This window comes from Epinephelus lanceolatus, chromosome 20 (assembly GCF_041903045.1).
Source record: "Epinephelus lanceolatus isolate andai-2023 chromosome 20, ASM4190304v1, whole genome shotgun sequence".
Taxonomy (NCBI): domain Eukaryota; kingdom Metazoa; phylum Chordata; class Actinopteri; order Perciformes; family Serranidae; genus Epinephelus; species Epinephelus lanceolatus.
The window spans coordinates 27,713,190-27,726,771 of record NC_135753.1 but is presented as its reverse complement, the minus strand read 5'-3'; the positions used below and the strand labels follow the sequence as shown (position 1 = coordinate 27,726,771).

At 41.3% G+C, this 13,582-nt stretch overlaps 1 protein-coding gene across 2 annotated transcripts; it reads right to left on the bottom strand.

The window, feature by feature from the left end:
- Nucleotides 1–1,149: 1,149 nt before the first annotated feature.
- On the bottom strand, nucleotides 1,150–9,209 carry slc35b3 (solute carrier family 35 member B3). Of its 2 annotated transcripts, XM_078162660.1 has the most exons (11): nucleotides 8,968–9,199; nucleotides 8,655–8,700; nucleotides 7,840–8,076; nucleotides 7,407–7,528; nucleotides 7,023–7,177; nucleotides 4,909–5,016; nucleotides 4,692–4,789; nucleotides 3,553–3,645; nucleotides 3,279–3,390; nucleotides 2,982–3,051; nucleotides 1,150–2,183 (listed from the first exon to the last, which is right to left on the bottom strand). In XM_078162660.1, exons 3-11 carry the CDS (start codon nucleotides 8,053–8,055, stop codon nucleotides 2,033–2,035), a joined length of 1,125 nt encoding a protein of 374 aa, XP_078018786.1. In that variant the 5' UTR covers nucleotides 8,056–8,076; nucleotides 8,655–8,700; nucleotides 8,968–9,199; the 3' UTR covers nucleotides 1,150–2,032. The 2 variants fall into 2 exon arrangements, with proteins under 2 accessions (XP_078018786.1, XP_033493996.1); XM_033638105.2 differs by lacking the exon at nucleotides 8,655–8,700 and having other exon boundaries at nucleotides 8,969–9,209.
- Nucleotides 9,210–13,582: the final 4,373 nt, after the last annotated feature.

Here is a 13,582-nt window from a genome sequence, read left to right as displayed (position 1 = left end):
TCATCAAGGACAAAAGACTTCTCAAACATTTTCAATTTATTCCTAGCGTGCTTAAATATCTCCTTGATCGGGCCTTTTGCATTTGCAACCAATTAAACGCAGTGAGATTTTCAGCAGTGGACATGAGAACTGACGTAACACTTTACTGACCTCTGTGAGGATATTCTCGTCTCACCTGTGTATCTCCATCGAGAGGTCAAAATGCATGGTCAGCAGACAGAACGTCAGCGCTGGATTCCTGCTGCAGGGCACTTTGACAGAGAGGATTCTGGTTCCAAGGTTGAAGGACGGTGTCTCTCATCACTTTGCAACCCTGCATCTTGCAACTCATTAATGTCAGGACAAGAGTTTGCTTATATTCTCTGGACATTTAGACTCAATATAAAACAGTGTTGCAATGGATTTCACTGTTTGTGTGTTTGAGATTAAAAGACCAAAATTATAAAGTTGTTTTTAAACTGTTATATTTACAGTACGATGAACCGTGAATAAGATTGGACGAGCACAGATCTCTTGGGGGATGATTATCTGGATAGTGATATTCATAAAGCAGGGATTTTTTGACGGTGGTGCAAAAAAAACCCAAAAAAAACTATGCAGTCACCTACTGTTACACAATAATGTAAATGTGTTATTGGTGGAAACACAAGTGTCATTGAGTAAACAGGAGAAAAAAAAACACCTCCTAAAATATCTCAGCATAATATCCTTGAATGGCCCAACAGAGGAAACTGCAGAGCACTGCTGAAGAACCAGGTGTGAGCTTCATCACATCATCATTTAGAGCGAATGGAGACTGGCATTCATGTGAACGACTCGCTAACACACACACACACTCATACACAGACATATACGGGATGGATCCAAATGAATAGGACAGCCTAGGCACAGTGAAGACTGCTGTTTATTTTCTGTCTAGCAGTGCTATCTTTTTTTTCAGGACTCCTAATCAAACATGCCTAAGGCCACTGGATGGATAAACACACACACATACACACAGTTTGGCAACATTTCAACTCTTCTCTCAAGCGGTGCAAGGGGAGAGAATAAGGGTTGGCTGATGACACACACACACACACACACACACACACACACACACACACACACACACACACACACACACACACTGAAAACACCGGACTTTAAGAGAAACGTCTCAGTTTGTTTTAATGTAAAAAGAGTGGTACCCTTTCATGGTTAGCAAATTATGGCAGTTGACATTTTTGATAAATTCATGTTCACAAGAGCAAATGTCTCCATATTCCCGCCGAAATGTCAGCACATGATCGCACGTCTTTCATGAATTAGGGCACAGTCAGATATAAATTACCAATAAACTATGAAAAAAGCCACTTTCATCAAGACAATGATTATGTAAGACATAGTTTGGTTCTGTCTTTCTGGCACATGCGGGGGCAAATATGCCTTTATATCAATATGTATTTTATCTTTTAGTGTGGAGACACAAACATTCATTTCAGACATGATAGGTTAGCGTGTAGCTCTGTACGGTCCGTCCACTGATTCCTCTTTTTTACAACCACTCAAGGGTTTAAGTGTACAAGTCATTTCCAGTGCAAAACTGTGCGATTTGGTTAGCTAAGGCGCTGGCTTCCCTTTAGAAAAGTCCTCAGTGTTGTCCTCCATGTGGGGAATGTGTCCGTGGGGCTCTGAAGCATTGCTTTTAAAAAGAGCCCACTAGCATTGATCCCCTTGTATAAAACAGTTACAGTTCCTTCAATTTGCTGCAGATAGTTTGAGTAATTTCAGGCAGTTCTACACCAGTGTTGTGCTGGTAGACAGAGATGGGATACAGTGACTCTATCACCCATCCAAGTGTAATCGTGTGTCACCTGTTGTTCAGGCTGATTGGTGGTCAAACCCTGTATTCCCATGCTTGGCTCAAAGTTGGTGGTGATGAGGCTCGTGGCTCGGGCACTGTAGCATATCCCGAGGCAGGTGGGCCAACTCTACATCTGAACAGATGAACAGTCGGCCAGCGCAGGACTTCGGCTACGCCTTTTGGTGCTTCCTATACGTTTTGTGAGAGAAACCGGACTTTCTTTCCCGTCAGCAGCCAGCTCCTGAGGTCCTTGATTGAGGGAAGCTTCATTTTCTCTTTGTTTTTACTGTAAACATTCAAGAAGATGCCAAAGAGCACCAGAAGGCCGCCCCAGATGTACCTAAGGAGGGAGAGACAGAAAGGTTAGATATTTTTGAAGGGACAGCAGGAATGAAGAGCAAACATGGGCAGATGCTAAATAATGCCCCCTAATACTTCTGGCCCCCTTGATCGGACCACACCCATCTTCTTATATGACCTTCATTGTGATCTCAACTACACATCTGTAAAGTTTTGTGACTGCATCTTGCACCGTTGTGACGCTATCTAAGTGACAAAATCAGTCAGACTCACACAGTGAAAACAATAGAAGCCACACTACTAATACTACCACTGCTAATAATAATATTGAAATACACAACGACGTACAGCAGAATCTAACGAGAAGGTCATGGAAAGACAGATAATACTGTATATATTCTGATATTAAAATCTTTTGGTTTAAAAAGTGCAAACTGCAGCCATAAAAGGGACTGCGAGTCCAGCAACGGTGGAGGGCACACACCAGCTGGAGGGAAAATGGAAGTTGGCGAAAGAAACAAAAAAGTTTTTTGTATCTTGTGTGTAGCGTGGCGTGCGTGTGTGTGTGTGTATGTTGTAAGTTACGACAGAGAAGCAGAGCAGGAGAGGTAGAGCAGAAATGAGACCCTTTTGACAGCACAGAGGAGTTGGAGGGTGAGCAAGAGTGAAGGACAAGGAGAAAGAGCAGTGGAGTAGTCAAGGTCTGAAAATGGACTGAGGACATGAAAACCAGGGGCAGGGGAGCCAAGTCAAGTTTTATTAGTCAAAGGAGAGGTCAGTGTAGACTTACTTTAAACTAAAAGAAAACTGATCAAAGTCAAAAGGTGAGCGTACTTACTGAAAAGTGAAAGGTTTCGCGAAGAACATGAAGGAAAGTATGATAGTCATGGCCTTTCTCCCGGTGGTCACTGCAAAGGAAGAAAAACATTTGTGGTTTTACTTAATTACAAACAAGAAACAAAAGCTCACCAGATGAATAACATGTTCAAAGAGCCATTTCTAGGCTCTTGTATTGTGTTTTTAAAAATATACTGTGAATTATGACACAATTTTCTGTCTAAACTAAACTTTAAATTAATAGTCAGATTACCACAGAGAGAAGAGAGGAAAGGATTTAACAAATTGCTGCTCTGACCTGTCACTGCAACCAGGGCACCAAAGAGTTTGATCAAGGCCAGCACGAAGGAGATGCCAAAATAACCAGTGAGAGAGAAGAAGAATGCATAACCGTACGTCTTCACAGGATGCTGGAGGGAGGAAAGGATCAAAGACGTTACACAGGAGCACAAAACATAAGACTATTAACATAGAAGAACTAAATAATCTGTGTATCTTAAAAAGAAGATCTGACTGTGGCAGCATGTTCGCATCTTAAAGCGTCTAGTCCTTTTGTCTTAGGGTTTACTCACTTCTGAGCAGAATGCCACTGCCGGCCCTAGTCCACCCACACAGAACAGGCCTGTCAGTATGTAGATAAAACCGATGGAGTACGAGTACAGCACCTGTCAACACAACCCCATGTGACCAGTCAGTGACATCTCACACAGAAAAATAATAATCATCACAATTCTTGCAGCCAAAAAACGAGGCACAGCAGTCTGGTTTTGATGACACTGTTAAGCAGAACTACATATTCTGCACTAGCCTTCAATACTGTGTGAAAAGACTGAGTTTTTCCATTTTTCACGAGGTGAAATAAAGATCTAAGACTTCCTATGCACACAAAAGGCTCAGTTTTGTTCACAGGTTTGTTTAAATCCATGCTAGTGAGCACTTAACCAACCAAATCCATAATTCATTCATCTGACAGGTGATGATCAAGGTGCTGATTAAACAGCATGATTATTACACAGGTGTGTCTTAGGATGGTCAAAACAAAAGGCCACTCTAAAATGTACATCTTCCCCACTGAACTGACTGTTCAGCTGTCTCCAGTGTCGTTTCTGTGAATTTGACAGCACATCCAACCGGTCTACTGAGCCAGCCCAGGACATCCACATCTTTCTTTACCTGTGAGATGGTCTGAGACCAGCAACTGAGATGAGCGTCCCTGAGATGGTTTCTGACAGTTTGTACAACAATTCTTTGGTTGTGCAAACCAACTGTTGCATCAGATGTCAGGTGGCTGTTCTCGATGATGACAATCTTGCAGGTGAAGATGCTGGATGTAGAGCTCCTGAGCTGGTGTGGTTACACGTGAGCTGCGATTGTGAGGAAAGTTGGATGTACTGCCAAGTTCTGGTAAACATCACTGGAGACAAATTTTGCGACATCTGTGGCATTGTGTTGTGTGATAAAACTGTACATTTTTATTGTGACCATCCCAAGGCACAGCTGTGTAGTAATGATACAGTTTAATCAGCATCTTGATATGACACACCCGTCAGGTGGATGGATTATCTTGGAAAAGGAAAAGTGCTTACAAAGTCTCTGATCTTTATTTCTACTCATCAAAAATAGGAGCAAAAACAAAAATGTGTTGTATTTATATTTTTGTCCAGTTTACTTTATTATATATACACTTTATTAGTTAGAGAAAACAGGGAACCATTTCAGAGTTGGAGCCATTGTGGAGTTTCATGGCTTTCTCCTGCACGTTTCCAATCGCGGCGTCTGCACACAGTGCCAGGGAGATGAGGAGAACCCCTGCAGGCCACACACACGCATAAACACACAAAACTGAGAACACGGATATTTGAACTCATGAGCAAATTATGTATCTTCGCTGAAGCTGTACAGCGATTTAGTAAAGACAAAGAAATCACCTGTGACATTGAAGTTGGGCGCCACTTTGCTGTCAGCTAGCGTAAACCAGATGAGTCCCAGACTCATGCAGAGAGCAGCAGACACATCAGCCAGATTATAGCGTTTACCTGGGAAACAAACACATAGTATTGTTTCTATTGGCTGCTGTGGCGCTGAAATTTCTCCTCAAGGGGATTAATAAAGTACCTACCTACCTACCTACCTATAGCATTGAACCATTTTAAACATCTACCTGCAATTCAGAAATCAGAAATCTAATCTTCTAAATCACATTTTGTCTAACCTCACAAAAGATTAACTGGTAAAACTTCCAAAACCCTTTTACATCATCACAAACACAGAGAGACCAAACTGAGACGTTGCACAGGGAGAGCACTTCCCCTCGAGCATGGCTTGCAAAGAAACCTTCAAAAGGTGACCCTCCTCTTTTTAAATAAAAGAAGTTGACATTGGACTCAGGTAAAAAAAAAGGTAACTAAAAGTTTTTACAATGGAAATTCTTGACGATTCGAAGTTTCAGAGGTTTTGCACATAACAATGCACGGGGAAAAAAAAAGCTTTTTGAAAAAGCAAAAGTTTGGAAAAAAACAACAGGATGAAGGAGTCTTCCAAAAACAGTCTGACGGATAAATGCCTTGAGGTTGACAAGGGGACGCAGGCATCAGGTCGACCGTGGTCGGCTTTGATTCCCAGACTCGCCTTTGAAGGGCCTCACATCAGATTCAACCCCACACCCCTCCCCTCATCCATCCCTCTCTCCCACTTTCTTTCCTCTTTGCATTCTAAGTGAATAAATTCTGTTTTCCACTCGACCCCTTGAGGGACCCTGGTCCTCACATCTATCCATCCAGAGAGAGACTCAAGAAGAAGGCGAAGAATACACAAAACCTGTCTGACGTTGAGGACACAGAACCTTGAGTGGGCCGGTGTGAGGATGAAAGAACAGACAGAACCAGTACAGCTGACTGGGCTGTGACAGCCGAAAACAACAGATAGAGATAAAAAGGAGGTTCCCAGTGTTGAAAGGTGGTCATACCTTCAAAGGAAACATGTGAGATGACTGAAATGAGGTGTAAAATATACTTTCTCCTAAGTCTACCTCTCCTGACTGATGATTATGGGTAAATTGTTTTGAGTTCAATAAAGAAAACTTAAACATTATTTTTTCTTAAAAGGGGAACTATAAATGCATATGCGTTAATCCTGTCATCTCAGACAGTCCAAAAATATAAGTATACATGAACAACTCTCTCCCAAATCCAAAAGCCAGAGTGCTAAAACCTAAATATGTGATGTCACAGGGTATAAAGTCTGGAGCTGCTCCATAGACAATGAATTGGGAAAGATGTTCTAGACGACAATGAGAGAAGCCAGGGGAATGTTCTCAGTATATGGTACATTTTCTGTTTCAGGACTGAGAACACTAATAGTAGAACAGAATAACAGAATAAAGCTCATTTGGATATTAAAAGAAAACAAACAAACTGTGGGTCCATAAAATCAGGCTCCCATTCACTGTCTATGGAGCAGCTCCAGACTTCAACTTCATATCCTATGACATCACAAGTTTGAGACTTACTTCTCTGGTTTCTGGCTTTGAGAGAGTCGCTCATGGTCATGGAAATAACATACTGGAAGCCTTAATTTAGGTGGCGTTCCCCTTTAAGTAATGATGCAACCTCTTTTTTCAGAAATTCCTTTATCTTCTGAATAAAATACGATTCATGTAGTTTACTTTAGAGTTTTTTCATTCTATGAGAAACATTGGACATAATTTGGGATTAACTGACATTTATAAATTCAGAGTTTGTCTTAATCATGAAAAATTCTAAACAGGTATGTCTGTCAACTGATCACAAATCAAAATGCAGGTGTGGTAGTAATCCAGAGAGCACAAAAGCTGAAAATCCAAACAGATTTTAGCTATTCCACAAAGCCAACTCAGAGTTAACCCTTGGATCAACAAGCCTTGTTTTAACAACAACTACAACGGATGACATCAGACGCTAGAAATGTGGTGCTAAGGGCAGATCAAATAACACCAATTTAAGTAAATATGTAGCTGCATCTGGATGGTCTGTGTATAAATAAATGTACAGTAGAATCAGCTTACCTTGTATAAACACTCCTCCAATCATGACTGGGATGAGTTTACAGCACTTGAAGATGACCTGTGTGGGGTAGTTCAAGTAGCCCAGAGAGGTATTGGACAGGCCCATAGTGCCCACTGTTAAAAATGCTATGATCATATAGGTCTTCCCTGGTATCCTGGAAGAAAGGAAAACATAATGTAGATGAGAAATAGATTTTCATGTTGACCTGACTTTAGAAGGTTTAACAAAAATAGATCATCACTAGTTCTTCCAAAAACTTCAGCTAAAGATGGGGTCTACATGTTAAAGGAATGCTGTCTTTAAATATCAATCATAGCTCACAAAAAATAAACTGTTACAAATGACAGTGGTTGAGCTGAATAAATAAGAGAAGAGTTATTTACCTTCTGCGTTTGTCCTGTGTGAGCTGAAGCTCCACTAGACCAAACATGGAGTAGAAACCAAACTGGACCAGAGTGAGATACCAACCAAAAGGCTTGAATCCTTCTACAGAAAATATCAACTCCTGTGTGGAGGGACGAGGGAAGAATCACAAAGCAGGTAATGATAGGACCATCTTGTGAAATGCAAAATTAAATTACATGTTACATGGGTTGTCTTATATGCCATGTGCACCAGCGCTGTATCCAATTGTATAGACAGCAACACAGCTACATCTAAAACAACAATACATGTAGACAAACTCTGGAGAGACTACATTTGCCTGTGTTTTGTATATGTACATACAAATAGACACAGAGCCTTCACAGCAGCACTATCCTTACACCCTAACAACCATGTTTGTGCATGCATCTCTCAAATGGTGTCCTGTGTTACCTGCAAGTATCCATAGATGAGGTAAAAGAGGAAGACTCCAGCCACACAGATCAAGAACTGCGTGGGGGAACTGAAGCTGCTCAGGTTGATCCCCAGGACCCTCAGCTCCTCCACAGACTTTATGTGGGGCGACATCACCTCCGTGGATGACGGGATGGAGATTGAAATGTGCTTCCGTGAGCTGTTGTAGCTCACCAGGCCGTATTTGGCACTCATTGTGTCTGTGGCTGCTGGGAGCTGAGGGAACATAGAGAGATTTAGGCAATAATCCCATAGGACATAATTTAACCCTTGTAAATGATCAAGCACATCCTGGACAGATGTGGAAGGCACAGAGGAAAACAAACAGGCAGAGGCTTTCATGATCTCATCTAAGAGCTCTGCTAAGATAGTGACCATCCACCACCATGTAATCTAACACCCATAGTGACAGTGTTGCATTAACACCTGCACAACTTGTTGCACCAAGGGCATCATGCCAAAGATACATGATCAGGTGAAGCCACTCCTTGTATTATGTGAATGTTGTTGTTGATGCTATGCAAGGACGTGAACTGTTATCTGATCAGTCTCTGTGACACTTGACACATTGGCAAAACATTTTGGAGAAGCATTTACAGACATTTTGAGCACTTGCATTAATGCTCAGAGTCTGACCCTCAGACTGCTGATGCATCGTAACAGTTATGAAGAAATACAACATGCATCCCTCAACAGACTTTGTCAAGAAATATATAGCATTTATAACATTTTATGTTGGTTTACATACTAGAATATAACTGTTATATGACTTATCTATTCTTTCGTGTACTTACTCAGTAGCCTTAAACTGCTGCATCACATTTATCTTGACATCCACCAAACTGCAGATTTACAATAACTTACATGTATTACATGTAGGATGTGTTTAGGAAAAGTATGCGTTAGCTAGGCTACATGAAGCAGCCGGTGGCTAACGAGATAAACAGAAGCTAACGTTGGATTAGCTACAGCAGATTAAACATCTAAAGATAAGTGATATCCTTTACAATCGATGCCATTTCATGGGCTGCTTGCTATTATCAACTTATTCCACCCCTGACTTGTCTTTCTCAGCCAAACACACAAGCTACAGTAACAAGCTCATTACCTTCAACAACACTTCCGGGTTTGTCTACGTTAGCTTATCCTCTTCTTCAGAGGCGGCACCGGTGAAAATCATGTCCGTCGACGTGTCGGCTTCTTCTTTCGCACATTTTGAGCGTCTTCACATTTTTCCTTTCCTATGACAAACAGCCCAAACACGGTGAGAGGCGTGTTAGCCTATGCTAAAAGCTGCCTGCACTTACTGCAGTGGCAAAAGCAGCCAACAACTTCCGCTCCGCTGCGACCTCTGAACTGTGTTGCTATTGGTCAACGTAACCACACAGTGGGGCGCGTGAATCAATGCACATCAACAGTTAATAACTTCGGCATCGCCTAAATTCACTTTAATTCAGTCCTAAGAATGTAAAATGATATTAGACTGCGACATGAACAGTGGTTACAGTTACAGTAGGTACAGAAGAAAGGCACAGACGTCGTGTCTTACCTGTGTGGAAGAATCCATCTTGAGTTAGAGGTGAGTTTGCTGACCACCTCCGTGCACCTACACTTGCAGGTTTTGCTGGCTTGTCCCGTGTAGTAACATAGTTCCCTCCTCTGATAAGCTACTTTAGGCTTGTTTTTCTTTTCTGCAAAGATTTGCAGGAAGGAAAATGTCAATTGATGGATCATATCCTATTTCCCCCATGATCCATTCAATATTTAATAATACAGTTAAAAGCATTTACTTGATGGTCAAATAAATGATGTGAACTTAGACTTTCCAGAGCTTGTGTGTAGGCCTACGTAAGTATAATGTGTCTTTATATTCATATTCTACTAAATTAAAGATGGAGATGTACTTTTTATTTACCTACTTGTTTTGGAAACTTGCAATTTGAACATTAAGATCTGACAAAAAAAAATCCTTGCTACATTAAACCTGTTAGTAGAGGTGAACTGTACAGTGATTCTGATATTCGTACCCAGTCCTAGATTGAAAATAATTACAGAGGGCTAAAAACAGTGGGGCATCAATTCTGTTGCTCAACTGCAGCTTCTGCAGGAAGTGAAACTCTACTGACATACACACACATGTCATTGGCTGTTATAACTGTCCATCATATGGTACCTAACTCATCAGGTATGCCTGTGTAGCAACACAAAATGATATTGTTAATATGGAGAGCACATTTATGTCAACAAAACCACCAAATTATATGTTGTATGAAATTATAGCTCCCTCTGGACCAGCCACAACAATGATATGCTGCTCACATGTTCAGTAAGTCATCAGTAACACTGATCATGTGCATTTGAGCTGTAAGTTTGAAAATGACCAAACTAAACCATATATAAAATTTGATTATATATAACTGACAGTGGCCATTCTGCTGCAAAATGAGTGTGTTTACACTTGATACTCTAAGTATATTTGCTGCTAACATGTCTTTACTTCTACCCTCTTTTAAATGCAGGACTTTGACTTATAATAGAGTATATTTACAATGTGGTATTGCTGCGTCCTACTCAGTAAACTATCGGGATACTATTTGCATCACTTAAAATGTCTTCTTGTTAAGCCACAGCTATATTCACCTCTAAATAATGAAATAAAACATTTGTAGAGTAGTTGCATTGAACAACAATATGATATTATTACTATTGTGTTGATGTATCATCTTGTGGTTTGATATACTCAGAGCAGCTCTATAGATCATAATGATCTTCTACTGTTCACACTCCACCATTCCCTCCAACTTCTCCTCCAGCCTCCACCTTCCCTCCTTCATCTCCTCGCTCCATGTCATTCCTCCATTCCTTCCAGACTTCCCTCTTCTCCTCCCTGTCTTTCCCTTCATTTCTCCTCCTCCTCGCCCTCGCCCTCGCCCTCGCAGTCCTGCCCCTACTTTTTCTCTAAATCCTTATTGCATTATTCCCTACTCTCCGCTCTTCTGTTCTGGCTCTGTCTCTTGGCCATCTCATATCCCTGTCTCTCCCTCTTTGGCTTCCCCAGCATAAGGCATGAAACTCTCTTTCGCCCCTTCATTCCTCTCCTCCCTCTCCTAGCCTTCCTTTCTCCCTGCTGTCCAATCTCAAATCCCTCCGTCTGGCCGCCTGTTTCTCTCTCTCTCTCTCTCTCTCTCTCTCTCCCCCTCTCTCTCCTCCTGTCCTCTCTCCCCAGCCAGAGGTTAATACACTCCAGGATGGCATTATTTCCTCCCCGGCCCTCTGACAATATAAAAATTCAGAATGGACAGCTCAATCCCTCTTCCATCTCAGATTTGATTGTAATGGTATTGCCTCCTGTCCCTGGGAGGCCCCTGCCGCCTCGCCAACCCGGCCTTTATGACACTAAATGGCCAGGCTACAATTTTTCCATCTATTCAAAAAATTCTGTTAATAACTCATTTGGAATGAGACGTCTGCACTCCCTGGGCCGTGTGCGGCCAGGTCTCTCACCCCTCTGCTCATAGGGGTCACAATATACAGAAAAAGATGCAGGGCTGAATCGCAAATGTAAAAGGTTAATTAATCTCTCTGAATTTACAATCCCCTTCCCCCCATTCCCTTTGCACTCCAATTGACAGTCCCAAAGAGACAAAAATGTCATATTTACAACCTCGCATAGAGAAAGTGCTCAGCGAGGCGCTGCAGTTGAGCGCAGGCGCAGGCCCGTCCGAACCACTTTCCTCTTTTCCCCCGTCCAACTTTACAAGTGTGGCCATTCATCACGCCTGATGGATTTATGTAATAAAACCCATTTCCTTTTCCCATACGATCCTATTAAATAATAAAATAATTATTTATTGATTATTCAAAAAGGTACATATGCGCGAGTAATGGCTTTGTACCACACCACTGGACCTGCAATAAATAAAGCAGGCAGAGGGAAGGCTTGAGAGAGACAGAGAGAAATAAAGCAGAGAGAGGGAGAGAGAGAGAGGGGGAGAAATGAAGGGGAATGAAATGACTTTTGAACCAGTGAAATCTGGATCCAATATGGCCTCTTGCAGCGCGGATCAGGAAGGACATTATTCAATCTTCAGGAGGCTCATATGGGAGCGCGACCTATGAATGGTTTTGATATACTATATGGACCATAGAAATGAAAATAGACAACTGGGTGAGTGTCCTGCACAGAGTTTGTGTCTCAGATTTTAACATTGGGTGAATTTACATCAGTCATCCTTAAAGCACAATATCTGCTTTAGGAAAATAAAATGGATGATGTAGATTTTTAGGTTTAAGTTTAGGCCAGCAGTACACCTGATAAAGCAAATAATAAAAAGATTTTAGCACCTCCTCTCCCTCTTCGTAAAACCCATTTAAATTCTGGTTAATGTACAGATGAGACTCAGGAACTACCAGCATTTCATATTCTAATCATTAACAGGTGTCTAAGATGTTTGTTTTGGAGCTTTTGGTTATAGAACAAGACTTCTTGGGTAGACTGTCCAGCACGGCCCTGGTGATAACATTACAGTGTTTTCTTCTTTTTTAATATAAACACCACTCCCTCATAATGATCCTTCATATTATTTATTCAACATCAGTATCAAAAAAGCCCCCTATCCCCAGCAGTGGATCATTTCAAAAAGAGACACTTTAATGTCAGCCAGATATTACATCGAGGGCTTCTTAATAACCCATTTGTGTTTGGTCTTATCCTCGGCTAAAGTGCACTCGCTCTGCGTTGTCTTTTTCCAGGGCTTGTCTCAAGCCTCCTGCATGCTACGGAAAACAGATGCTATCTCGGCTATATTACTTCTCAAAGCACTCATATCCTCTCCCATGTTATTTTCTTTGATCTGCTAGGCTTGCTGCTCTTACATTTTTCTTTCCCCCCTCGTCTCACGCCCTCCCCTCCACCTCTTCCACCACCACCTCCACCACCCCTCCTCATTTTCCCCCTCCATCCTCTATCCTCTCTGCTAGTGACCAGAGAGCAGACACAGACAGGCTCACGGTGGATGTGGCCGTTTGAAATTCAGATCATATGTTCTCTGTCATCAGAGGGCAAGAGGTGCAGGGTGGGTCGGACCTCTTAGATTCGCCATTTAATATGCCTTTACCATCAGAGGAGGGCTGCGTATCAGGGTTGAGGGTCAATTTACATTCAGTCAACAGTCCATTAAATTCAAAACAGGAACTCGGACTGTAGTTATAACGCGAGCAGCTTTATAAGAACATTTTTTGTGAGAAATCAATTTCCTGTGTTTGCTGAATTGAAAGTAAATTAAATAAACCTCAGTTCTTTATGGTTTTATTAGAGCTCAGGTGATTAGTCAGCTGACAAAAAGGTGTTAGTGTTGATTGTGGAATAGCCATTTAGATCATTTTTAAGCAAAAATACCAAAATAAATGTAAATTATCTTAGTTTTCTACGATGGTAAACTGATCAACTTTGAGTTTTGTGCTGTTGGTCGGACAAAACAAGTTGTAGGAATATGTCAACTTTGGCTTCAGGAAGTTGCAATGTGTTTTACTTTTTTCTGACATTTCATAGGCCAAATGATTAATCAATTAATCCTGAAAACACTTAGATTAATCAATAATGAAAATGATAATTAAATGCAACCAGTTTTCATTCCAATATAATTTTTATGACACCATAGTTACAAGTGTTTTTGAGTTAGAGTTTGCATGAAAGTCAAACTTTTATTTTCCCCCCATCACA

Excerpts from the sequence above, each read along its gene's own strand:
- slc35b3 (XM_033638105.2), bottom strand. The coding sequence starts at position 8,055 with ATGAGTGCCAAATACGGCCTGGTGAGCTACAACAGCTCACGGAAGCAC. Across the intron at positions 3,052-3,278 it reads TGCCCTGGTTGCAGTGACAG|TGACCACCGGGAGAAAGGCC; the intron begins GTCAGAGCAGCA and ends CTTCCTTTGCAG. Across the intron at positions 2,184-2,981 it reads GCGAAACCTTTCACTTTTCA|GTACATCTGGGGCGGCCTTC; the intron begins GTAAGTACGCTC and ends CTCCCTCCTTAG.